We start from the raw sequence: 25,456 nt of genomic DNA on the forward strand, positions 1-25,456 counted from the left end.
GAAACAAGTGTGCAGTATTTTTAACTAAGAAAGGTGTTCTCTCCTCCTCCTTAACCATTATCATTCCTCTCACCCAGGCTTGAGTCAAGTATTATTTACTGATGCAAGACACCATCTTTAAGCAGATTTCGGGCTAGTCCATAATGTGGAATCAAAACTTAAACGAATGTCAATTTCACTTTGTTTTGCCTCTATCACGTGAACTGTGGGCTTAATCTTTAATTACGGGGTCTTCGTTTTATTTATTTTCTTTTCAGTCTACTAAAATGGGAGTAGACGATTGCCAAGATGCTTTCTACCTTCGCCGCTGTAGGAACTATTCCTGGCGTTGCTCTTCTTTTCTGCCAGTGTTTTGACACTACTTAGCTGCATTCCAGTCTCTGGAGACAGGCTGCCCTGGGCAACGGGAATTTGCCCCTGAGGTCCTGCGGCCGCCTCACCTTTGCGAAAAGGCACAAGTCACGCTCAGAATGTAACACTGGGGCGACGACCCCTTCAAGTTCCGGGCCTAGGAAGCTACAGTCTCACTCCCCCCTTCCCCTCAGCGCGGAGGTTCGAGTTCCACGCCACAAATTGAGCGGGGCGGGGCTTCGGGTGGGGCGGCCGGGTCACGTGGCAGGTCAGGTGACCGCCCGGCGCGCCCCGCCGTCCGCGCGCGCGCGCGCTCCACCTACTCGGCGCCCCTCCGCACGTGGCGTCCCCGCCGCCGCCCCCGCTCGGCCCAGACCCCGACCCCGACCCCGCCGCCCGCAGCCATGGCACCCAGCCAGCTCGGTGAGCCCCTCGCGCGTCTTCCCGGAGCCCCGCCCGCGGCGCCCCTGCCTCGCGGCGTCCCGAGCCCGCAATGGCGGCGGCGGGTTGCGCGGCGGGACTGCGAGCCCTGCGGCCGGTTGGCGGTAGCGCGGCTCGCAGCTGTCTGACCCGGGGGAGGCCCCGGGCTGGGCCTGGCCACTGTGGGCCGCCGTGATGGCCTCGAGATTCGCGACTGTCCTCCCAGCCGACCCCTCCCCCCACCCCCAGGTCCTCGAAGGACTTAATGTCCTGTACTGCGAGTGATGAGAAAAATGTTTTCTGTTTCAGCCTTATTTAGTGTCTCTGACAAGACGGGCCTTGTGGATTTTGCCAGAAACCTAACTTCTGTTGGTTTGAATCTGATCGCCTCCGGAGGGACTGCAAAAGCTCTCAGGGATGCGGGTCTGGCGGTCAGGTAAGGCACGACTGAATTTTTAAGCTCAGCCCAGTCGGGACGTAGTGTGATCCGGTCCACCGGAAAGTCATGCCCCCCGGGCACAGTGAGTGAAAAGTCGTCCTGTCCCCCTTCCGACTCCGCTTACCCCGTTACAGAAGAGGGAAGTGAGGCTCAGAGCGGTGTAGTAACTTGTGCTCAAGTTTACAGAGTTAAGTGAGGAGTTAAGTTCAGGGGTGGAACCCCAGGAGTCCCCATTTCAGAGCCCTCTTTCTCAGCCACTTCCTATGGCAAATTAACGTAGGCGGGCCGTTTGTTATTAAAGAAAAACTCAAATTACGTGATTCACATGATCTGTTTCGACTGGCTCTTTAATGAAGCTGTTGGCCGCGTTGGGATTCAGGTCTACCTGTGTTCCCTTACCATCTCTGTTAATTATTTGAAGGCACAAATCTAGCATTCGTTCGCTTACCCACAAGCTCTTATTCCTGGCAAAGTGATGGGAAGAAGGAATGAGCAAAAGATAAATCAGGCTGCCATTCCTGACCTCAAGGAGCCGACATTCTGGTTGGAGAGGGGTAACTACTGAGGGGTAGAAAATGAAAAAGGCTATAGGACAGCTCTAATGAACGGCAGTGAGACTTCAGTGGAAGGACATGACCACTCCTGAAATAACGTTTCAGAAAAGGAGTGAAAGATCTGTCTGCCGTTGCCATGTGAATAACACTTGCTTTTGCCCTCTAGGTCGGATTATTACCTTTTTTAATCATGTAATTCTGCCTTCTGTGGGCAGTACACAGCTTTCCTAAATTTGACAAGTTCAAATGGCAAGAATGCCTTCCTTTATTTATTAAATAAAGGCTTTATATTTTCCAGTCTTTTTGCATCATCTTTTTGATGTTCTCATAAGAGCCCTGTAAGTATCATGAAGGACGGGTCAGCCTTTTCTGAAGAGCAGCAGGGTGAGAATCCAAAATCTAGACTTCTTTCTTTTGGTGCATGTTGGATGCTGTTGTAGTTGGACCCTTCAAATGAAGCCAACTCCTTCTATAGCCTTTTTTTCTCCACCAAACTGTATTATGGAAATATTTCAGACATAATCAAAAGTAGACTATAATGAGCCCTCCTGTTGCATATCCATTCCTCAGTTTAAATACTTATCAGTTGTTGAGTCTTGTTTGATCTGTACCTCTACCCACTCGTCGTTTACCCATTATAGCTATGTATTTCTTAAAAATTGGGAAGGAAAATATTTCTCTCCTGTTGAGGTGTAAAACTGTTCACACATATTACACACACACACACACACTCTCTCATATAATCCTTACAACAACCCTTTGGTGCAGATAGTATTCTCTCCCTTTAATAAATAAGGAAACTTGAGGCACAAAGAAGTTGGATAACTTGCCCAAGTTCATACAGCTAACACAGCTAATAAAATGCAGAGCCAAGATTTTATCCCAGGAAGTTAACCTGGAGGTGTGAGGTATACTGATGATATTTTAATTGATGACTATACAGCAGTGAGCATGCAGAGAATTATTTGAAGACTGCACCTGTTGCATGCAAATTCTGAAATCTAAAGGAGCAACAAGCTTTTTAATTACCCCACATGGTTTTTCATTCTAAGAATACATGTCCCTTCTTTGTTTTTAGCAATTATCCTCATTTGGAGAAACTGGATTTTATTTCCTGAATGCCAGAAAAGGGAATTTTGAATTGGACACCATGATGTCACCAGTTTTTAGTTTATTGGAAATATGTGAGCCCTTGGTCAGATACCAGTCATTTGCCAATGCCCTTAATAGGAGACTCTACCCAGGAAATTCTATGTCCTATTGGAATTTGCTGTTTTAAAATATCTATTATTTTTTTACTACACAGGCAATGTATGTTAGTTGTAGAAAATGTGAAAAATGAATGAAGTTATAAAGAAGATAGTAAATAGCTTATAATTATTTAACATGTTGATGTACTTCTTTCCAGTCTTTTTATAAGCATATATTTTATTTCATAGCTTATACAGAAGATAATTTTGCTTCTTGATATTGTTCACCTAACATTGTTAGCATTTTTTCATGTCATTGAAATTTGCTTGTAAATCAGGCGGACGGCTGGGGAGTTCATGCCAGTTTGGTGATCTGAATCGATATTTAAGTATTGCCTTGCATTTGACCCTTTGTCATATTTTGCAATTGTTTTTTCCAGCTTAATTTTTTTTCTGTGTAAAATTTTAACATTTTACATAGACAGATCTACTAATCTTTTGTTTAATGCTTTGAGTACATCCCTCATGTATTGAATTTTGGTAGTTCTTTGATTTTTTTTAAATGCTCAAACCTTTTATTCATTGGGAATTTATATGGGCTAAACCAGTATTATTCCAATACTGACACCACCTTATTAAAAAACAATCTTTTATTTCCCCACTCATTTGATTTGCCATCTTTACGTTTGTTTAATCATAAAGCTAAATGTTTGGTTTTTACTTTAGTCCGTTTCTGAGATAAAGATATTTTTAGTGCTTTTTGTATGTACTGCTAAATTACGTCTCAATTGAATGTATGGCATATGATTCAGTTTCTGAATTCTGAACATTCAGGCTCTGGAAAATCCCCCCAAATGAGGACAGTAGATGTAATGTTGGAAGATGCTTTAGAATAGTGTAAAATGACAGTTCAGCAGAAACAGCAATATTCAGTTCATCTATTTTCAGAGATGTCTCTGAGCTGACGGGATTTCCTGAAATGTTAGGGGGACGTGTGAAAACCTTGCATCCTGCAGTCCATGCTGGTAAGTGGTTGCTACTTTCAATTTAAAACAATCTGTGGTCTTCAGGAATATTTTGGTTGATTACTTTGTAGAATAAAATGAGGAAAAAGGCAGGTCATAAGCTCAGGAAATTATCTGTGAGTCTGTATTGGTTTTGTCACATTTGCTGCTAAAGTTCATGTGTTAGGACCTGTTTAAAATCTAGTTTGCTTTATTATGCGATAGATTCACATTGTTTTCCTCTGCTCACTATTAGTCCTGATCTGATAACTAATTTAGAGTGATATTTTCTTCTGGAGTTAATGAAAATGTTTCAGCTTCATGTGTGAAAAGACTTATTACAATCCAAACTTAGAATGAAGTATCACAGTGTAACTGACTTTTTTTTTTTTAAGATTTATTTATGTATTTGAGAGAGAGCATGCACATGTGCGCTTGAGTGTGGGGAGGGGCAGAGGGAGGGAGAGAATCCCAAGCAGACTGCCCGAGGAGCTTGAGCCAGACAAGGGGCTCAGTCCCAGGACCCTGAGATCATGATCTGAGCTGAAATCACAAGTCAGGTGTTCAACTGACTGAGCTACCCAGGTGCCCTTTTAACTGTCTTTTAAAAGAATTCTTTTTCAAAGTGCTTTAGTTCACTCATCTAAGACAAAAATTATGGTATCAACCAAAAATGGTGAGAAACAGGTATATTGCTAATTTACCAGTTAAAGTAAAATTCGGCAGAATAAAAGTCTGTTAGGCTGAGGAGGATCATCAGATAAGCCATTTACTTATGGGAGCACATAGGTTAATGGAACTGGTAACAGTTATGTGAAAAATCTTTTATATTTTGTTGCTTTAAAGAGGGTAAGGGGGGCACCTGGCTGACTCAGTGGAGTGTATGGCTCTTAATCTTGGGGTTGTGAGTTCAAGCCCCATGTTAGGTTACAGAGATTACTTGAAAATAAAAAATCTTAAAATAAAAGGGGGGGAATGAGGAACTGTTACAAGAGCTTTTTAAATATGCTCTAAATTTTTAACTCGCTCTTTGTCTTCTTGATTAGGCAGTATTAGAGACTTTAACTTGATTGGTGGGACCGTATTGGAAAGAAGTATCTTATTCTGATGTGTTTTTTGAACCTAATACTTTAACTTTGTTAAATTAGGAATCTTGGCTCGTAATATCCCAGAAGATAGTGCTGACATGGCCAGACTTGATTTCAGTTTTATAAGGTAAAAATTGGAAGTTAAAATTTTAATACATTAAGGATCAAAGACAATGAGTATGCCAAACCTGGTGCCCTCCCTTTTAAGACCAAGATTAACATTAGGTGTAATTTCCTATTCACTCACTATAACATTTATTGAATACCTTCTGTGTGACATTGTATATACATAAGCATTTTTAATTTACTAAGTTTATATTACCAAAATTCATACTTAAACTAAAAAAAACTTATTTTTTAAGGAAGTTATGACCTAAATGTTCGTACATATTAGCAATGTAGTTACTTGCATAAAAATAAGCAATATTTCTTTTCAATGTATATAACTTCCTTGAGCTATATAACCTATATACCATATAATTTCCCAAATTAAAATCTACAATTCAATAGTAGTTATTATATTCAGAGTTGTGCAACCATTACCATAGTTAATATTAGAACATATTCATCACCACCCCAAAAAAAACCCATGCCCATTAGCATTCTTTTTTTTTTTTTTGCTTTGTAATCAGTATATTAAGGAGACATTCATACATTTCAATTGCTTAATTCTGATACCCAGATTTAAGCTTGTGAACATGACTTTTAAAACATACAATTAAAGCTATTCATCATAATTTGCTATACTGCCAACATTAAATTAGTTACTTCGGAGCATAAGTTAAAGGGTTTAAAGTAAGCCTGTAACATACCTAAAAAACACCTTCCTATCTCATACATGCAAATTAACTTCTCCACGTAAATGTCTCTTCACTCTAAGTTACCCTGTTCCCGAAGTCACTACTCTGAAGCTTATCATGGTCCAAAGAGAAGGAAAAAAGTGTAATCAGGACTGATAAATATATATTAAAAAAAAAAAAAGATGGCACAGCAGAAGGGAATGCAGTTCTACAAGTGCAAGCCCTCAAGCAGCAGCATATGATAAATCCCTTCTTTAGAGAGGTATCCTTTCTGTCATTGATACTACAGGCCAAATTACATAGCATGCCATTCTCAAGTAACAGTTGAGGTAATAAATGTAGAGGCATCACAGTGAATCCCACTCAACTATAGACCAACACTTCTCTACAAATTCTTTGTCTGATTGTCTATTAAATACAAGTTTTAACTTCATAGCTTAACAATTAAGGGTCATACACTGAAGTCAATACATACACACAGCATTTCAGTCTGAGCTGTTTCATATACATAGAGCTGAAATTAATTACAAGGTATGGCCTAACAAATGCCAGGGGAGATTTTTTTTTAATTTTTTTATTGTTATGTTAATCACCATACATTACATCATTAGTTTTAGATGTAGTGTTCCATGATTCACTGTTTGTGCATAACACCCAGTGCTCCATGCAGAATGTGCCCTCTTTAATACCCATCACCAGGCTAACTCATCCTCCCACCCCCCTCCCCTCCAGAACCCTCAGTTTGCTTTTCAGAGTCCATCATCTCTCATGGTTTGTCTCCCCCTCTGATTTCCCCCCCTTCATTCTTCCCCTCCTGCTATCTTTTTTTTTTTTCTTAACATCTATTGCATTATTTGTTTCAGAGGTACAGATCTGAGATTCAACAGTCTTGCACAATTCACAGCGCTTACCAGAGCACATACCCTTCCCAGTGTCTTATCACCCAGTCACCCCATTCCTCTTACCCCACCCCCCACTTCAGCAACCCTCAGTTTGTTTCCTGAGATTAAGAATTCCTCATATCAGTGAGGTCATATGATCCGTGTCTTTCTCTTTTTGACTTAGTTCGCTCAGCATAATACCCTCCAGTTCCATCCACATCATTGCAAATCGCAAGATCTCATTCCTTTTGATGGCTGCATAATATTCCATTGTATATATACACCACATTTTCTTTTTTTTTTTTTAAAGATTTTATTTATTTATTTGACAGAGAGAGAGATAGCGAGAGCAGGAACACAAGCAGGGGGAGTGGGAGAGCGAGAAGCAGGCTTCCTGCCGAGCAGGGAGCCTGAAGTGGGACTCGATCCCAGGACCCTGGGATCATGACCTGAGCCGAAGGCAGACGCTTAACGACTGAGCCACCCAGGCGCCCTACACCACATTTTCTTTATCCATTCATCTGTCGATGGACATCTTGGCTCTTTCCACAGTTTGGCTATTGTGGACATTGCTGCTATAAACATCGGGGTGCACGTACCCCTTCGGATCCCTACATTTGTATCTTTGGGGTAAATACCCAGTAGTGCAATTGCTGGATTGTATGGTAGCTCTATTTTCAACTCTTTGAGGAACCTCCATACTGTTTTCCAGAGTGGCTGCACCAGCTTGCATTCCCACAAACAGTGTAGGAGGGTTCCCCTTTCTCCGCATCCCCGCCAACATCTGTCGTTTCCTGACTTGTTAATTTTAGCCATTCTGACTGGTGTGAGGTGGTATCTCATTGAGGTTTTGATTTGGATTTTCCTGATGCCGGGCGATATTGAGCACTTTTTCATGTATCTGTTGGCCATTTGGATGTCTTCTTTGGAAAAATGTCTGTTCATGTCTTCTGCCCATTTCTTGATTGGATTCTTTGTTCTTTGGGTGTTGAGTTTGATGAGTTCTTTATAGATTTTGGATACTAGCCCTTTATCTGATATGTCATTTGCAAATACCTTCTCCCATTCTGTCAGTTGTCTTTTGGTTTTGTTGACTGTTTCCTTTGCTTTGCAAAAGCTTTTTATCTCGATGAAGTCCCAATAGTTCATTTTTGCCCTTGCTTCCCTTGCCTTTGGTGATGTTTCTAGGAAGAAGTTGCTTTGGCTGAGGTCAAAGAGGGTGCTGCCTGTGTTCTCCTTTAGGATTTTGATGGACTCCTGTCTCACATTGAGGTCTTTCAACCATTTGGAGTCTATTTTTGTGTGTGGTGTAAGGAAATGGTCCAGTTTCATTCTTCTGCATGTGGCTATCCAATTTTCCCAACACCATTTGTTAAAGAGACTGTCTTTTTTCCATTGGACATTCTTTCCTGCTTTGTCGAAGATTAGTTGACCATAGAGTTGAGGGTCCATTTCTGGGCTCTCTAGTCTGTTCCATTGATCTATGTGTCTGTTTTTGTGCCAGTACCATACTGTCTTGATGATGACAGCTTTGTAATAGAGCTTGAAGTCCGGAATTGTGATGCCGCCAGCTTTGCTTTTCTTTTTCAACATGCCTCTGGCTATTTGCGGTCTTTTCTGGTTCCATACAAATTTTAGGATTATTTGTTCCATTTCTTTGATAAAACTGGATGGTATTTTGATGGGGATTGCATTGAATGTATAGATTGCTCTAGGTAGCATTGACATCTTCACAATATTTGTTCTTCCAATCCATGAGCATGGAGCATTTTTCCATTTCTTTGTGTCTTCCTCAATTTCTTTCATAAGTATTTTATAGTTTTCTGAGTACAGATCCTTTGTCTCTTTGGTTAGATTTATTCCTAGGTATCTTATGGTTTTGGGTGCAATTGTAAATGGGATCAATCGACTCCTTAATTTCTCTTTCGTCTGTCTTGTTGGTGGTGTATAGGAATGCCACTGATTTTTGTGCATTGATTTTATATCCTGCCACTTTATTGAATTCCTGTATGAGTTCTAGCAGTTTTGGGGTGGAGTCTTTGGGGTTTTCCACATAAAGTATCATATCATCTGCAAAGAGTGAGAGTTTGACTTCTTCTTTGCCGATTTGGATGCCTTTTATTTCTTTTTGTTGTCTGATTGCTGTGGCTAGGACTTCCAATACTATGTTGAATAGCAGTGGTGATAGTGGACATCCCTGCCGCGTTCCTGACCTTAGGGGGAAAGCTCTCAGTTTTTCCCCATTGAGAATGATATTCACTGTAGGTTTTTCATAGATGGCTTTTATGATATTGAGGTATGTACCCTCTATGCCTATACTCTGAAGAGTTTTGATCAAGAAAGGATGCTGTACTTTGTCAAATGCTGTTTCTGCATCTATTGAGAGGATCATATAATTCTTGTTCTTTCTTTTGTTAATGTATTGTATCACATTGATTGATTTGCGGATGTTGAACCAACCTTGCAGCCCAGGGATAAATCCCACTTGGTCGTGGTGAATAATCCTTTTAATGTACTGTTAGATCCTATTGGCTAATATTTTGGTCAGAATTTTTGCATCCATGTTCATCAGGGATGTTGGTCCGTAATTCTCCTTTTTGATGGGGTCTTTGTCTGGTTTTGGGATCAAGGTAATGCTGGCCTCATAAAATGAGTTTGGAAGTTTTCCTTCCATTTCTATTTTTTGGAACAGTTTCAGAAGAATAGGTATTAATTCTTCTTGAAGTGTTTGGTAGAATTCCCCTGGGAAGCCATCTGGCCCTGGGCTTTTGTTTTTTGGGAGATTTTTGATGACTGCTTCAATTTCCTTAGTGGTTATAGGTTTGTTCAGGTTTTCCATTTCTTCCTGGTTCAGTTGTGGTAGTTGATACATCTCTAGGAATGCATCCAATTCTTCCAGGTTATCTAATTTGCTGGCATAGAGTTGTTCATAATATGTTCTTATAATTGTTTGTATTTCTTTGGTGTTGGTTGTGATCTCTCCTCTTTCATTCATGATTTTGTTGATTTGGGTCATTTCTCTTTTCTTTTTGATAAGTCTGGCCAGGGGTTTATCAATCTTGTTAATTCTTTCAAAGAACCAGCTCCTAGTTTCATTGATCTGTTCTACTGTTCTTTTAGTTTCTATTTCATTGATTTCTGCTCTGATCTTTATTATTTCTCTTCTCCTGCTGGGTTTAGGCTTTATTTGCTGTTCTTTCTCCAGCTCCTTTAGGTGTAGGGTTAGGTTGTGTACTTGAGACCTTTCTTGTTTCTTGAGAAAGGCTTGTATTGCTATATACTTTCCTCTTAGGACTGCCTTTGCTGCATCCCAAGGATTTTGAACAGTTGTGTTTTCATTTTCATTGGTTTCCATGTATTTTTTTAATTCTTCTTTAATTTCCTGGTTGACCCATTCATTCTTCGGTAGGATGCTCTTTAGTCTCCATGTATTTGAGTTCTTTCTGACTTTCCTCTTGTGATTGAGTTCTAGTTTCAAAGCATTGTGGTCTGAAAATAGGCAGGGAATGATCCCAATCTTTTGGTACCGGTTGAGACCTGATTTATGACCTAGGATGTGATCGATTCTGGAGAATGTTCCATGGGCACTAGAGAAGAATGTGTATTCTGTTGCTTTGGGATGGAATGTTCTGAATATGTCTGTGAAGTCCATTTGGTCCAGTGTGTCATTTAAAGTCTTTATTTCCTTGTTGATCTTTTGCTTAGACGATCTGTCCATTTCAGTGAGGGGGGTGTTAAAGTCCCCCACTATTGTATTGTTGTCAATGTGTTTCTTCGCTTTTGTTATTAATTGCCTTATATAATTGGCTGCTCCCATGTTAGGGGCATAGATATTTACAATTGTTAGATCTTCTTGTTGGATAGACCCTTTAAGTAGGATATAATGTCCTTCCTCATCTCTTATTACAGTCTTTGGTTTAAAATCTAATTTGTCTGATATAAGGATTGCCACCCCAGCTTTCTTTTGGTGTCCATTAGCATGGTAAATGGTTTTCCACCCCCTCACGTTCAATCTGGGGGTGTCTTTGGTTCTAAAATGAGTCTTGCAGACAGCATATCAATGGGTCTTGTTTTTTAATCCAGTCTGATAGCCTGTGTCTTTTGATTGGGGCATTTAGCCCATTTACATTCAGGGTAACTATTGAAAGATAGGAATTTAGTGCCATTGTATTGCCTGTAAGGTGACTGTTACCGTATATTGTCTGTGTTCCTTTCTGGTCTATGTGGCTTTTAGGGTCTCTCTTTGCTTAGAGGACCCCTTTCAAGATTTCTTGTAGGGCTGGTTTTGTGTTTGCAAATTCCTTTAGTTTTTGTTTGTCCTGGAAGCTTTTTATCTCTCCTTCAATTTTCAATGACAGCCTAGCTGGATAGAGTATTCTTGGCTGCATATTTTTCTCATTTAGTGCTCTGAATATATCCTGCCAGTCCTTTCTGGCCTGCCAGGTCTCTCTGGATAGGTCTGTTGCCAATCTAATGTTTCTACCACTATAGGTTACATATCTCTTCTCCCGAGCTGCTCTCAGTATTTTCTCTTTGTCTATGAGACTCGTAAGTTTTACTATTAGATGTTGGGGTGTTGACCTATTTTTATTGATTTTGAGGGGGGTTCTCTGTGCTTCCTGGATTTTGATGCCTATTTCCTTCCCCAAATTAGGGAAGTTCTCTGCTATAATTTGCTCCATTATACCTTCTGCCCCTCTCTCTCTTTCTTCTTCTTCTGGGATCCCAATTATTCTAATGTTGTTTCGTCTTACGGTATCGCTTATCTCTTGAATTCTGCCCTCGTGATCCAGTAGTTGTTTATCTCTCTTTTTCTCAGCTTCTTTATTTTCCATCATTTGGTCTTCTATAATACTGATTCTCTCTTCTGCCTCATTTATCCTAGCAGTTAGCGCCCCCATTTTTGATTGCACCTCATTAATAGCCTTTTTGGTTTCTACTTGGTTGGATTTTAGCTCTTTTACTTCTCCAGAAAGGGTTTCTCTAATAACTTCCATATTTTTTTTCAAGCCCAGCTAGTATCTTTAAAGTGATGATTCTGAACTCTAGATCTGACACCGTACTAATGTCCATATTGAGTAGGTCCCTGGCAGTCGGTACTACCTCTTGTTCTTTTTGTTGAGGTGATGTTTTCCGTCTTATCATTTTGTGCAGAGGAGAATAGATTAATGAGAGAACAAAACGCTAGCAGAGTAACCACGTCCCCAGAAAATATACTCTAAACAAATCAGAAAAGACCTGAAGCAGTGGAAAAAGAAACGGAAAGAGAGAAAAAAGAAAAAGAAAAAAAGATAAAGATAAAAACAAAAACAAAAACAAACAAAACAAAACAACAACAACAACAAAAAAACCAGAATGTGATCAAATATGATCAGGCTGGTATATAGATCAGTGCCACACACTAGATTTGGGGTGTATTTTGGTCTTTTAGAAGAAAGTGCCTCCCAAAATTTTAAAGAAAGAAAAACTTATATATGTACAAAAATAAGGGTTGATATGATGAAGGGATGGAATATGACTGTAAAGATGAAAAGTATAAAAAATTTTATAAAAGGAATTGATAAGTTGTTTGAAAAAAGAAAAGAGGATTTAAAAAAAGAAAAAAGAAAAAAAAGGGAGAGAATGTGATCAGGCAGGGGAGTAGAAAAAAACATATACTAGAGACTTAGGGTATATTTTAATCTGTTAGAAGAAACTATCTCAAAATTTTAAAGAGAGAACAACTTATATATATAGGCCAAAAATATGGGTAACTACTATGAAGGGATAGAATATGACTCTAAAAATGAAAAATAAAAATGTTTTTTTAAAAAAAGGGATTGATAAGATGTTGGTTGAAAAAGGGAAAAAGAAAGATTCAAAAAAAAAAATTTAAAAAAAATTAACTTTGAAAGACTAAAGGATCATGGTAAAAAAGCCATGAATTCTATGTGCAGTATTCCCCTAGCGCTGGAGTTCTGCCGTTCTCATTGATCGGTAAACTTGGTCTTGGCTGGCTGTTCTCGCTGATCTTCTGGGGAGGGGCCTGTTGCCGTGGTTTCCAAATGTCTTTGCTGGAGGCAGATTTGCCCCGTCCTTGCCCCCTCCCGGCTAAGTAATCTGCTCGGGTTTGCACTCCGGAGCTTTTGTTCCCTGCGAGCTTTCCGTACAGCTTTGGAGGTGGAGAGTGAAAATGGCGGCCTCCCAATCTCCGCCCTGCAGGAGCCGGGAACTCGGGCCCCGCTCCTCAGTGAGTCCCCAGAGAAAAGCTGTCAGTCACTCCCGTCTCCCCGGTCTCTGGCCACACTCCGTGCTCAGCCGGCCTGTGACCGCGGGTTTCTATCTCTGGCACCCGACCCCGGGTGGAGTCTCCAAACCCAGCAGATCCCTGCGGTGCACTCCCGCACGGCTCCTCCCGGGGGAGGAAGTTGAGTCTCCCCGGATCTGCCGCTTGTTTGGTCCCTGCTGGAGGAACAGTGGCCCGACTGTGCCGCGGATCACGGTTTATGGTAACCCCGAGCTGAGAGCCCATGCCTGGGCTCCGCCTCTGCAGCCGGCTTCCCTGCTCCGATACCTGGGAGCTCTGCCACACTCAGGCACGCCCGGTCTTTCTGTGACCCCGAGGGTCCTGAGACCACACTGTCCCAGAGGGTTCCACCCCCCGCTTAGCCACCAGAGTGACGTCCCTCAGCGGAGCAGACTTTTAAAAGTTCCAATTTTGTGCTCCGTGGTTCTATCACTTGCCAGAAGTGGCCGACGGAGGCCCCTCGCCCGCCGTCTATCCTCCCGAATATCGCCTCGGATTCACTTCTCCGCACATCCTACCTTCCAGAAAGTGGTCGCTTTTCTGATGAGAAAGTTGTTGCTATTCTTTTCTTCGATCTCCTGTTGAGTTTGTAGGTGTTCAGAATGGTTTGATCCCTATCCAGCTGAATTCCTGAGAGGAGACGAAATCCAGGTCTCCTACTCCTCCGCCATCTTGCTCCGCTCCCCCTGCCTGGTCCATTTTATCAGTCTCTTTTACTTCCTTCCTCTCAGGTAGGAGTTTTTCCAGCAAAGAGAATTTAACAGGAGAGAGAAAGCCATTCTCAGGAAAGTTTACCTTAAATTCGATGATGATGCGACCCTTCTCATATGGTCTATGATAAACTGGCATGCCTTCATTTAGCACACACTTGATATCTCCATGCTTGACCATTTGACCTGGATGAGAGGTGATGACGATAGTTCAAGAGTAGATACTGGCTTTTGAAAGCTATGCAGTGCTTCAACCAGCTATATGTCCATACACGTGGAAAGATCTCCTCGCCGAATAAAAGAGCATGGTCCTTCGGATCTAAAACAATGATACTGTCTCCTGGTTCTTGGTCTCCTTCACCATGAAATGTTATCTTCTGGCCATTCTTCATGCCTTTGTCAATGTAAACTTCTAGAATCTTCTTTTGAACTATCTTCCTTCCGTTGCAGCTTTTACATCTATCTTTAGGACTAATCCGTTCCCCATGGCCCTGGCACTCCATGCACACAGATTGAATTTGCTGAACCATTCCAGGTCCTGTCTGATGAATTCTTAGATGCATTCCGGTACCTCGGCAATTGGGACAGCATTCGACTGCTCTTTTCTTACCACCTCGGCCTTCCCATTTATCACAAATCACATTCTTTTGCAAAGCTAGTTTTCTTGTTGCACCATTATATAAATCTTCTTACATTATTCAGAGCTGATGTACAACATTTTTACCTCCTTTCTCTCTGCATCCTTCCTCCTCCAAGAAACATACCAAAGATGTCCGTGGGGGAGCCAAAACCACCACAGCTCCACCTTCTTTAACCTTTGTCATATAATTCCCTTTTCTTTGCATCAGTGAGTAGTACTTCATAATCTTGAGAAATCTGTTTAAACTTGTCTCCTTCATTTGGATTCTTACCAGGGTGGTACTTCAAGGCCAGTTTCCTATAGGCCTTTTTCAATTCCTCTTGGGTGGCATTGGGTTTGACCCCCAAAACAACATTGTAAGTGGTTTCTTTGACCATTTTCTACAGCCGGTGAGAGGGCCGAGGCTGGTGTGGGGAACGGGAAGGAGCGTGTTGCTGGGCGCAGCTCAGGCACCTGTCACTCCTCCATGTCTCACTGAGCGTTCTGGAAAGTTCCCAGCATTCATTCTTCATTTCCCCTAAAACCTCTAGCCCTATACAACTATAGTCTTATCTGTCTCTATGGATTTATCTATACACAGCATTTCATACCGACAGAATCATACAATGTGTGGTCCTTTGTGACTGACTTGTTAACGTGTTTTCAAGGTTCATCCATGTTCTAGTATGTCTCAGCACTTCATTTTTTTAAATTACTACTGAAAAATAACCCATTGTATGGATATACCCCATTTTATTTATCAGTTCATCAGTTGATGGGCATTTGGATTGTTTCCACATTATGGGTATTAGGAAGAGTGCAACCATGAGCGTTCATGTACAAGTTTTTGAGTAGACATACATTTTCATTTTTCTTGGTTATATACCTAGGAGTGGAATTCCTTGGTCATCTGGTATGTTTAACCTTTCCAGAAGCTGCCAGACTATTTTCCAAAGTGCTGCATCATTTTACATTCCCTGCAGTAGTGTAGGAAGTTTCTCCACATCCCCACCAACATCTTTTGCCCATGATGGCTGGCATGTCATTGTGATTATTATTGGCATTTCCTAGTGATGTTGAGCATCTTGTCAAATGCTCGTTGGCCATTTGTATACCTTTGGAGACATGTGCATTCTAATCCTTTGCCCATTTTTTTGTTATTTCTCATTTTATTATTGAATTGTAAGCGTTCATTTTATCTCATTCTGTGGATTGTCTTTACTTTCTTTATGATGTCCTTTGACCATCATAAAACCCTTAAATTTTGGTAGTGCCCATTTTATCTATTTTTCTTTTGTTGCCTATGCTTTTGCTGTTCTATCTAAGAAGCGATGGCATAATCCAAGATAGTGAAGATTTAAGAGTTTTTTAGTTGTAGCTCTTATGCTTAGGCCTTTGATTTTTTTTAAGTTACTTTTTATATAGGTGTGAATTAGGGGATCCGACTTCATTCTTCTGCATGTGGCTGTCCAGTTTTCCCAGCATCTGTTGGAAAAACTTCTTTCCCCCATTGAATGGTCTTGGCACATTTGATCTGTATCTGTCGTTATGCTGGCCCCATATCATTATTGTATCTTTGTGGCAAATATTGAAATTGAGAAGTGTGAGTCCTCCAACTTTCTTCTTTTTCAAGATTGTTTTGGGCATTCAGGATCCTTTGCATTTCAGTGTGAATTTTAGAATCAGCTTGCCCATTTCCGCAAAAAACAGAGTTGGTGTTTCCTAAGGATTGCGTTCAATCTGTGTATCAATTTAGGGGAGGTTGCCATCCTAATATTGTCTTCCAGTCCATAAACTGGAATGCCTTTCCTTTTGTTTAGATTTTCTTTAATTTCTTTCAACAGTGTTTTGTAGTTTTTAGTATACAAGTCTTAAACGCTTTTGTTAAATTTATTCTTAAACATTTTTTTGTTGTTTTTGATGCTACCGTTAGTAAAATTATTTTCTTAATTGCACTTTGGGTTGTTCATTGCTAATGTACGTAAATTTGGTGAACCATATGTCCTATAACCTTTCTGAACTCAATGCTAATAGTTTTTTTTGTTAAATGCCTTAGGATTTTCTATATACAAGGTCCTGTCACCTACTAATAGAGATAGCTTTACTTTTTCCTTTCTAATCTTGATGCTTTTTATTTAATTTTCTTTGTTAATTGATTGTCTAGAACCTCCAGTACAGTGGTAAGAGTCGACATTCTTGTCTTGTTCCTGAACTTAGGGGAAAGCATTCAGTCTTTCAACTTTAAATATAATGTTAGCTGTGGATTTGGGGGTTTTTCTTAAATACCTTTTATCATGTTGAGCAAGTTCTCTTAATTTGTTGAGTGTTTTTATCATGAGTGGGTGTTCAGTTTTGTCACATGCTTTTTGTGCATCTGTTGAGGTGCTCAGGTGGTTTTTGTCCTTTGTTTTATTGAAATGGGCTCCTACATTAACTGGTTTTTAGATGTTAAACAAACCTTACAGTCCTAGGGTAAACCATATTTGGCTGTAGTGTATGCCTCTTTTTATATTTTGTTGGTTTCAGTTTGCTAGTATTTTGTTGAGGATTTTTGTGTCTGTATTCATAAGATACTGGTCTATATTTTTCTTGTGACATTTTGTCTGGTTTTGGTATCAGGGTTATAGGCATTGGGAAATATTCCCCCTCTTCTTCTGTTTTACTTTTTTTATTAGTTTTTACCAGTTGTGCTTATTTCACTGGGTGTGAACCTGCCCACAAAGCTCCTCACATTGCAGGCCTAGGCATGGAACTCTACTGGTTGTTAATTTTAGATTAGTTCTGTATTTTAAATTATTCTTTTGGACCTCCTGTTAACATCATTGTATATGATCTCTCTGAAGACAAAACAAGCAAAGAAATATTTCACCCTTAGAGTGGTCTGTTATTTTTCATCATTGTTCATGACCCATTGGAAATAGAATCTAAAATTGAATGTTGTAGATAAAAGTGATTATATTCCAAAATGAGGATGTTATCTGTAGCCTTGTATTTTGCATTTCTGTTAAAAATTTTTTTTAAATGGTTTTTTTGATATCTGGATTATATAATGGGTAGCTGGATTATGTAAGTTTACCCAGGCAGTAACATTGCAATATGATTTTGGGGAAATAATGTTTTGAGAGCACCTGCTAACCAAAGCCACTTTTATTTACTATGTTATGCAACAGTGGGAACTCCTGACATTTCAGTTTACTTTTTAGAATTCTAAAATTCTAGGATTATAGTTTGTATTTTAGATCTTTGGACTCACGTGATCTTTAGATCACATTAAAGCTAGTGACTGACTTATATGTAAACCCCATAAAGTTTGGGTTTCTAACAACAGCTAAATTCCTTTTTGGTTTAGGGTTGTTGTCTGTAATCTGTATCCCTTTGTGAAGACAGTGGCTTCTCCTGATGTAACTGTTGAACAGGCTGTTGAGCAGATTGATATTGGTAAGTTAGCAAAACTACATTTGAAGACTGATAGGGGAGGATTACTTATATTTTATTTATTTATTTTTGGACTATTTATTTTTAAAGATTTTATTTATTTATTTGTGAGAGAGCGAGGGACAGCACAAGCAGGGGGGAGGCGCAGAGGGAGAGGAACAAGCAGACCCACGCTGAGCCCAGAGCCTGACATGGGGCTTGATCTCACAACCCTGAGATCATGATCTGAATCGAAATCAAGAGTCGGACACCTAACTGACTGAGCCACCCACACACCCCAAACACTATTTATATTTTAAAATAGATTTTGTTTTGATGTTCACCCAGAATCAGAATATTGAGGGAGCAGAAAATCATTATTGTTCCCAGATTGTGTTCTGGGGTGATTGTAATTCATCTATATTTCCTAAGCTATTACTTTGTGTAGAGATTCATCTCGGGTATGTTTTCCTTATTTTTTAAGTCAAAAATTAGAAGTATGTGTACAGTAACTTTATTTGAAGGAAGTTAAACTCATGGAAATACAAATTGTTTTTTGTTCTCCCAAGGTGGAGTAACCCTACTGAGAGCAGCAGCCAAAAACCACGTTCGAGTGACAGTCATATGTGACCCCGAGGACTATGTGGCCGTGTCCACAGAGCTGCAAAGCTCTGACAGCAAAGACACCTCCTTGGAGACTAGACGCCAGTTAGCCTTGAAGGTAGGGATGCACTTCTATCCAGTGCAGTGTTTGCCAAACCAGATGGTATTCAATTTTCATGGGTCTCCTTGGAGCTGCTATCCTTTTCCTATAAATGAAGAGACCCAAGTATTACAGAGGTATAATATCAAAAAGATGGAAAGAGACTCCGAAAGAGAACGATTCGTTGTGTTTTTAGTGTTATTGGGTGTCTTTCCTGCACAGTCATATGTGTGGACAAGGAGTGTAGTTTGTTGTGTGCTACCTAAGACCCTCTTGTGCCCGCTTTGGTAAGTGCTGCTGGTGTTTCACAAAACTTAACACTCTTTGTAGGCTTTCACTCATACGGCACAATATGATGAAGCTATTTCAGATTACTTCAGGAGACAGTATAGTAAAGGAATATCTCAGATGCCTTTGAGGTATGGAATGAACCCTCATCAAACTCCTGCCCAGTTATACACACTGAAGCCCAAGCTTCCCATCACAGGTAAGGGCTGTGTGTTACGTGGCATAGTTTGCTGTGTCTGGGGGTGTGCGTGTCTTTCTCTGTATTGTATCTGATGTGGCTCACGTTGAGAAGATAAAGTAAATTACATAATGCCTTTTATAGCCACCTGAAGTTTGAGATGCCAGGTGGACTTGTGAGATAATTAGGGGTTCCGGAAAGAGGTCAGGCTGGAGATAGAGTTTGGAATGTCTTTGGCATATAGATGACTTTGGAAATGTAAAACAGGCAGGATGGATTTCACAGAAGAGGTTAAGCAGTGGAGGAACCAGCAGAGGAAAACAAGGCTGGAAAACCTGTAGGATTTCAAGTGGTTTGGAATGCTCCTGAGAACAAAGAAGCGACTGTTTGATCTGGGAAAAATTGCAAGAACAATTTCCTTGGAATGATGGATCTGGCAGCCCAGTTGAAGTGGGCCGAAATCACAAGTTGGACACTATATATGCATACATTGGAATATTACTCAAGCCATAAAAAAGAACGAAATCTTGCCATTTACAAACGATGTGGGTGGAACTAGAAGGTATTACACTAAGCGAAATAAGTTGGTCAGAGAAAGACAGATACCATATGATTTCACTCATGTGGAATTTAAGAAACAAAACAGATGAACGTAGGGGAAGGGAAGGAAAAATAAAGACAAAAACAGGCTAACCATATGGGAGGGGAGGTGGGGGGGGATGCTGGAGGGGAGGTGGGGGAGGTGGGGGGGGATGGGGTAATTGGGTGATGGGCATTAAGGAGGGCACTTGAAGTAGTGAGTACTGGGTGTTCTATGCAGCTGATGAGTCACTAAATTCTATCTCTGAAACTAATAATATAGTATATGTTAATTAAATTGAAGTAAAAAATTTAAAAAAGAGTTGGGCACTTAACTGACTGAGCCACCCAGGCACCCCCTTTTTTTTTATAATAGACTTTATTTTATAAAGTAGTTTTAGATTTACAGACAAATTTCTCAGAAAGTACAGAGAGTTCCCAGACATTCCCTCCCTCTGGATCTCCTCTTTCCCCAGTTTCCCCTTTTAATATCTTATATTAGTATAGTACATTTGTTAAAATTGATGAACCAGTAGTGGTTCATTATTATTAACTAAAGTCCATTGTTTACATTAGGACTCACTCTTTGTGTTGTATATTCCTTGGGATTTGACATGTGTAATGTCATGTATCCACCTTGACAGTATTGTGCAGAATAGCTTCACCACCTAAAAATTGCCTGCATTCTACCTCCCTGACTCCTGCAGCCACTTACATTTTTATTGTTTCCATAGCATCATAAGGTTGGAATCATACAGTATATAGCCTTTTCACGCTGGCTTGTTTCATTTAGCAATATGCATTTAAGGTTCTTCCATGGTTTGGGGGGCTTGAGAGCTCATTTCTTTTTGCTGTTTAATAATATTCCATTGTATATGGATATACCCTAGTTTAGTTTATCCATGCACCTCTTGAAGGACATCAGAAATAGACAGTTTTTGACAGTTAAGAATAAAGCTGCTAAAAAATTCAAGTATAGGTTTTTCTGTGGACATGTTTTCAACTCGTTTGTATAAGTACCTAATATTTTCTCTTACTGTTTACTATTAATTGCCTATTTTGTTTCTTCTATACCTCTTCTATAAGCTCTATGTGGGAGGAGCTAGTTTATTCATTGGTAATATCCCCAGTACCTATAACAGTCCCCAACATTGTGGTAGGCACTCAGTAAATACTTGTCGAAGTTTATTTTTAAAACTATGTACCATCCAAGATAACACAAAGGAAATGCAGTTATAAATTTGTTTTTAATTAATGGCCCTCATTTTTTTTGTATGTGTGGAGTTTATAATTTATTCACAAGAGATAATAGCTCCTAAAAAATCCGCCATTGTTAAGAAATAGGCAATGAGAAACTTGGAAGTTGTAATCTTTCTAACGGCATTTCAACTTTAGGCAGAGCCTACTGAGTTTCATATAAAGGAGGAAGAATCCAACTTATTTTTTTCCCCTTATTTTCTCCCACCCACAGCTCTTTCATTAGCTTGTAATAATATTCTTATATTGACAAGGTTTATAACTTAGATTTTGTACTGTTTCTGTAATTGCCGTGATTGTGTTATCTTAGTTCTGTACTGAAGTGGATCCCTGTCGATCACTGGTCTTGTCATTCTTTCTCCCATTCCTGAATTCTCTGTTGGTTTATTTCTAGATTGACTGGAGTTGGTTTCTCCAGTAGCATATGTATGTGAGAGAGAGAAGAGAGAGAGTGTGTGTCTTTCTTTTTTTTTTTTTTTTGTGAGGCAGGCTTACGCTCTAGTGTTTTGTTCTTTTTTCATCAAGTTCTTTTATATTTGTGTATATGTATTTGCCTCTTAATTATACTTTTCTGAAAACATATTTGCGCAGCCTTGACATATGTTATTTTACAGAAATGTACATATATCTAATTTTATTGATCCTGCTTGATAACGTATTTTGTTTCTATATGTAGTTCTAAATGGAGCCCCTGGATTTATAAACTTGTGTGATGCTTTGAATGCCTGGCAGCTGGTGAAGGAACTCAGAGAAGCTTTAGGCATTCCAGCCGCTGCCTCTTTCAAACATGTCAGCCCAGCAGGTAAAGCACTATCTCTGGAAGGCGCTGGAACTGTTCAGAATGCCTTCTTTTTGATTTTAGAAAGAATTGACATGTTCTAATGTGAATATAGACATTTTCTAAAGTCTCAAACCACTTTTGTGGAGTCTGTTAACAGTTTCAGTATAGTAACGTGACAAAATCTGGTAATAACATGTATCTGTTATTTACATATACATAATTGTATAACATCACTGTGAGATAGGAGGATTAGGAAATCACTTTTTTGCAGTGGAAACGTAAAAAATAAAGTAAAATGGCTTAATGCAATATGACTATTTTTCCACATGGTTGAAAATGGAACTGTGCGAACATAAAGAAGTTCTTGTGACACCTTATCGTAACTTTATAGCCATTGTATGAGATACCTTTTTGCCTCTATGTCTAAATCAACTCTAATACATAGTTCTTTGATATTTATTTGATATTAAATTGATGTAAACAGGGAAGAAATAAATGGTATGTGGTATCAAGCAGGGTGGAGAGAGAGTCCTTAATGAAATAAACTAGCTTTGTACACATGCATGGTGCTGGCAGACTCAGTAGTTGTTTCCAGAAGCTGGAGAGAAAAGATTCCTCCCTCCCTCCTTCCCTGCAACTGTATTTTTGGTGTTTAATTATCTGGCCAGATGTTTGTTTAATTTGGCATAGGCACTAGAAATTATGCTGTATGGACTAGATGTTAAGAAAAATGTTGTCTTGATTTAGGAGAGGATAACTAGTAACTTGAGACTTGGAGGTTTATTTTATGGTTTTCTGTACCAGGTGCTGCTGTTGGAATTCCACTCAGTGAAGATGAGGCCAAAGTCTGCATGGTCTATGATCTGTATAAAACCCTTACACCCATATCAACTGCGTATGCAAGAGCAAGAGGTCAGAACAGTAATAGAGTTTGTTTGTTCTTAAAAGAGAAAAAACAATATTTTATCCTAAGTAGAATAAAGTAGTAATATTCTTTGTTTCAGATTTCAAATTATCTTTAATTTGTTTTTTATTAATACTTAGGAATGACTATATGAGTGCCTTGGAATAAATTTGTTTATAAAAGTGTGTTTGGATTTTCATGTGATAAATGGAAACACAATTGGAATTTGGTGCATCCTATTTCATATTAGGCTGTTGAATGCGTTTGTATTGTTAATATATGACTAAAATTATATGGCTATTTTAACTACACTGAATATGGTTAGAGTTGTATTTTATATATTTCAGAAACATCTAATTCATGAGGTTAATAACCTGTGAATATTACTGTAACATTTTCAGAAGATCATCGAGAAACTTGATAGCATGGTTGATCTTCTGTAGTAGGGGTTGGCATACTATGGCGCATGTGCTAAATAAATCCAGCCTGCCACCTGTTTTTGTAAATACAGTTTGATTGGAACTGCCATGTCCCTTTGTCATTGTGGCTGATTTCTAGAACTGCAGAGCTGAGTAGGTACAACAGACCATGTGCCTGCAAAACAAAAAATGTTTGTTATCAGGCCCTTCCAGAAGTTTGCCTAGAGGGTAAAACTAAAGAATACTTTGTTATGATTGTTTCAGTTTAAATGACTTATTAATCTATTATTTAGATCTTAGACAATAAAGTTCTATTTAGAGGAATGGATTTTAAATGATCACATTGGGGTTTTTTAAACATCTTTTTCTGTGCAGGGATATTTGTGATACATACCTCATTTTAATTTTTATTTATAGGGGCCGATAGGATGTCTTCCTTTGGTGATTTTGTTGCATTATCTGATGTTTGTGATGTCCCTACTGCCAAAATTATCTCCAGAGAGGTTAGTGGACGTTCCTGAGGATTGATCCATACATAACTGAGTAAAGTTCTATTTATTCCTAGTATTCATTGAAAGCATAACTTTTTTGTGTATACCACCTGTAAATTAGTTAAGTTTATTGTTCAGAATGTTTATATTTTATGTAGAACATGAATCCTTGACTGAATTGTAATTTTGAGATTTAATGAATGTTTCAAATGGATATTTTGCTATTATTATGTTTTAATTTATATATTTAGTTGGTTTTTTTTCTGTAATAGTCATTATCTTAATGCAAAAATTATTGTTTCTAAAGAGCAGAGAATGCTATCTTGGCTATGTAATATTGAGCCTTACTGTAAACCTTTGTAGGTCTGTAATAAAAGATGTGTAGGGGAGGATTACAAACTACTTTGAAAAACTAACCCTCATCAGTTGCATACCAAATAAGGATTCCAGAAAGGTGGGATTTTGGGACGAGGAGACAGAAAAAAAGTAGCTCAGATTAGCTGGTAGGGAAAACAGGTGGAAATGAAGGCTACATGGGATTGATGGTATTTAGTTGTTTTAGGGATTCTTCCCATGACCACTATCATCCCCACCCACAGTGGAGCTGATCTGCTGCGTTTTATGTTATAGCACAAGGCTTTGTAGTATGAACTGTGACTTTTCTTTCAGAGATGTTAAGTCTAATCCCTTTGACTTGCTGTTGAGTACTTGCCTTGCCTAAGGTTATTAGCAGAGGTATAATCTGATCCCCATGTCTTGCTCTTGTGGAACTTGCTTTGCCTAAAGTCATTTTGCCTGGTACTGGCAGAGTGGGGACTCCAACATGCTTTTTCTAGTGCAAAACACCACTCCATGAACAGAATAGTGAAAAATTATTTTTCTTCCTAAGGTACATGTATTAGAGTGAATCGTTTTTATGTTCTTAGTTAAAACTGAAACAAACAACCAGAAACCCTGAAAGGATAGCAAATGAGATAAAGTTAGCTGTACAAAGCTGTATTCTAACATAGGCTTATCTTTACCGAGTACAGGTATTAGCATTATCTGTTGGAGGTAGAAACAAGAAAATGCTGCTGCATTAAGACAGATAATTATGTTTAGATTGGTTAAGAAGTGTTCCCTAATTTTTGAAAGTAGAAATTAATGTTTGATACATTTATAGGTATCTGATGGTATTGTTGCCCCAGGATATGAAGATGAAGCTTTGAAAATACTTTGTAAAAAGAAAAATGGGAGTTACTGTGTTCTTCAGGTTAGTTTAATTCATGTTTAAAAACGGTAATTTACTTTTTTATTTTGTGTTTCTTTTCTCCCATATTTAATCTTTCCTTTATGGTGAAAACCTTCTAATTTATCCTTTTTTACTGAGGTTTCTTTAATTCTTAATCCTACAATTTTCTTTTCCCTTATTGTTAATTTTTGGGTTTTAGATGAGAGCTTCCTTACTCTTAGTTTTAAATCTTAAATTTTTAAGAAAATAGTTAATACATGTACATGCTTTCCTATCCAAAAGGTATTAAGTGTTATTGATGAAAAGTCTCCCTGTCCTTTCCTTCTGCTACTCTGTTACGTCTTTAAAAGTAACTAATATTTTAAGTTTCTTGCTCATCCTTCCTGAAATAGTTGTACTTTTCAGCAAATATTTGTATTTTTTTCTTTTTTTGTTGTTGTTTTTTTCCCACGGACACAAGTCTAAGATTGTACATGGATAAAGCAAAGAATTATTTGAATTAAAATAAAAATTCCTAAAGCTGTTTTATGGAAAGTGCTGATGTCAAAAAATTTGTGGAGTACTAACTCCATATACTGGAAGTTCTAATTATATAGCCTTCATTGTAAGATACCATTAATTGTGACACACCACAGATTCCATGTCAGCTTTTCAAGGAAAGAAGAAAAGAATACTATATTAAATATACATACTTTTCCTCTAAGGCCCTTCATTGTAAGTTCAGCCGTTCGGTCAGCTGAGGCTGTATTCTTCAGTTTCTTAAGAAGTCTTTTTTAAGGATATTAAGTACTTATGGCTCTGTTTAATAGTTACATGTGTCATTGTGGAGAATGTTTTCCAAACCTTGAATTCATCATCGTGACCTCTTC

At 38.9% G+C, this 25,456-nt stretch overlaps 1 protein-coding gene and 1 pseudogene across 3 annotated transcripts in view; one reads left to right on the top strand and one right to left on the bottom strand.

The window, feature by feature from the left end:
• Positions 1-624: 624 nt before the first annotated feature.
• ATIC (5-aminoimidazole-4-carboxamide ribonucleotide formyltransferase/IMP cyclohydrolase) overlaps positions 625-25,456 on the top strand; it is a 34,307-nt gene continuing 9,475 nt past the window's right edge. For 2 of the 3 annotated variants that reach the window (XM_045868062.3, XM_064587015.1), the window contains exons 1-11: positions 625-774; positions 1,081-1,207; positions 3,903-3,979; positions 5,107-5,173; positions 17,692-17,780; positions 18,326-18,477; positions 18,790-18,946; positions 21,438-21,563; positions 22,347-22,454; positions 23,283-23,368; positions 24,519-24,608. In XM_045868062.3, coding sequence (XP_045724018.1) covers positions 756-774; positions 1,081-1,207; positions 3,903-3,979; positions 5,107-5,173; positions 17,692-17,780; positions 18,326-18,477; positions 18,790-18,946; positions 21,438-21,563; positions 22,347-22,454; positions 23,283-23,368; positions 24,519-24,608 — 1,098 coding nt within the window. In that variant the 5' untranslated portion in view covers positions 625-755. Of the gene's footprint in view, positions 775-1,040; positions 1,208-3,902; positions 3,980-5,106; positions 5,174-17,691; positions 17,781-18,325; positions 18,478-18,789; positions 18,947-21,437; positions 21,564-22,346; positions 22,455-23,282; positions 23,369-24,518; positions 24,609-25,456 lie in introns of those variants that run through there. The other variant, XM_064587013.1, reaches the window with a different exon arrangement.
• On the bottom strand, positions 6,210-14,772 carry LOC123839784 (dnaJ homolog subfamily A member 1-like; annotated as a pseudogene).

This window comes from Mirounga angustirostris, unplaced genomic scaffold (genome assembly GCF_029215605.1).
Source record: "Mirounga angustirostris isolate CCGP_5_RB_7025 unplaced genomic scaffold, mMirAng1.0.hap1 SCAF_3, whole genome shotgun sequence".
In the NCBI taxonomy this organism is placed as follows: Eukaryota; Metazoa; Chordata; class Mammalia; order Carnivora; family Phocidae; genus Mirounga; species Mirounga angustirostris.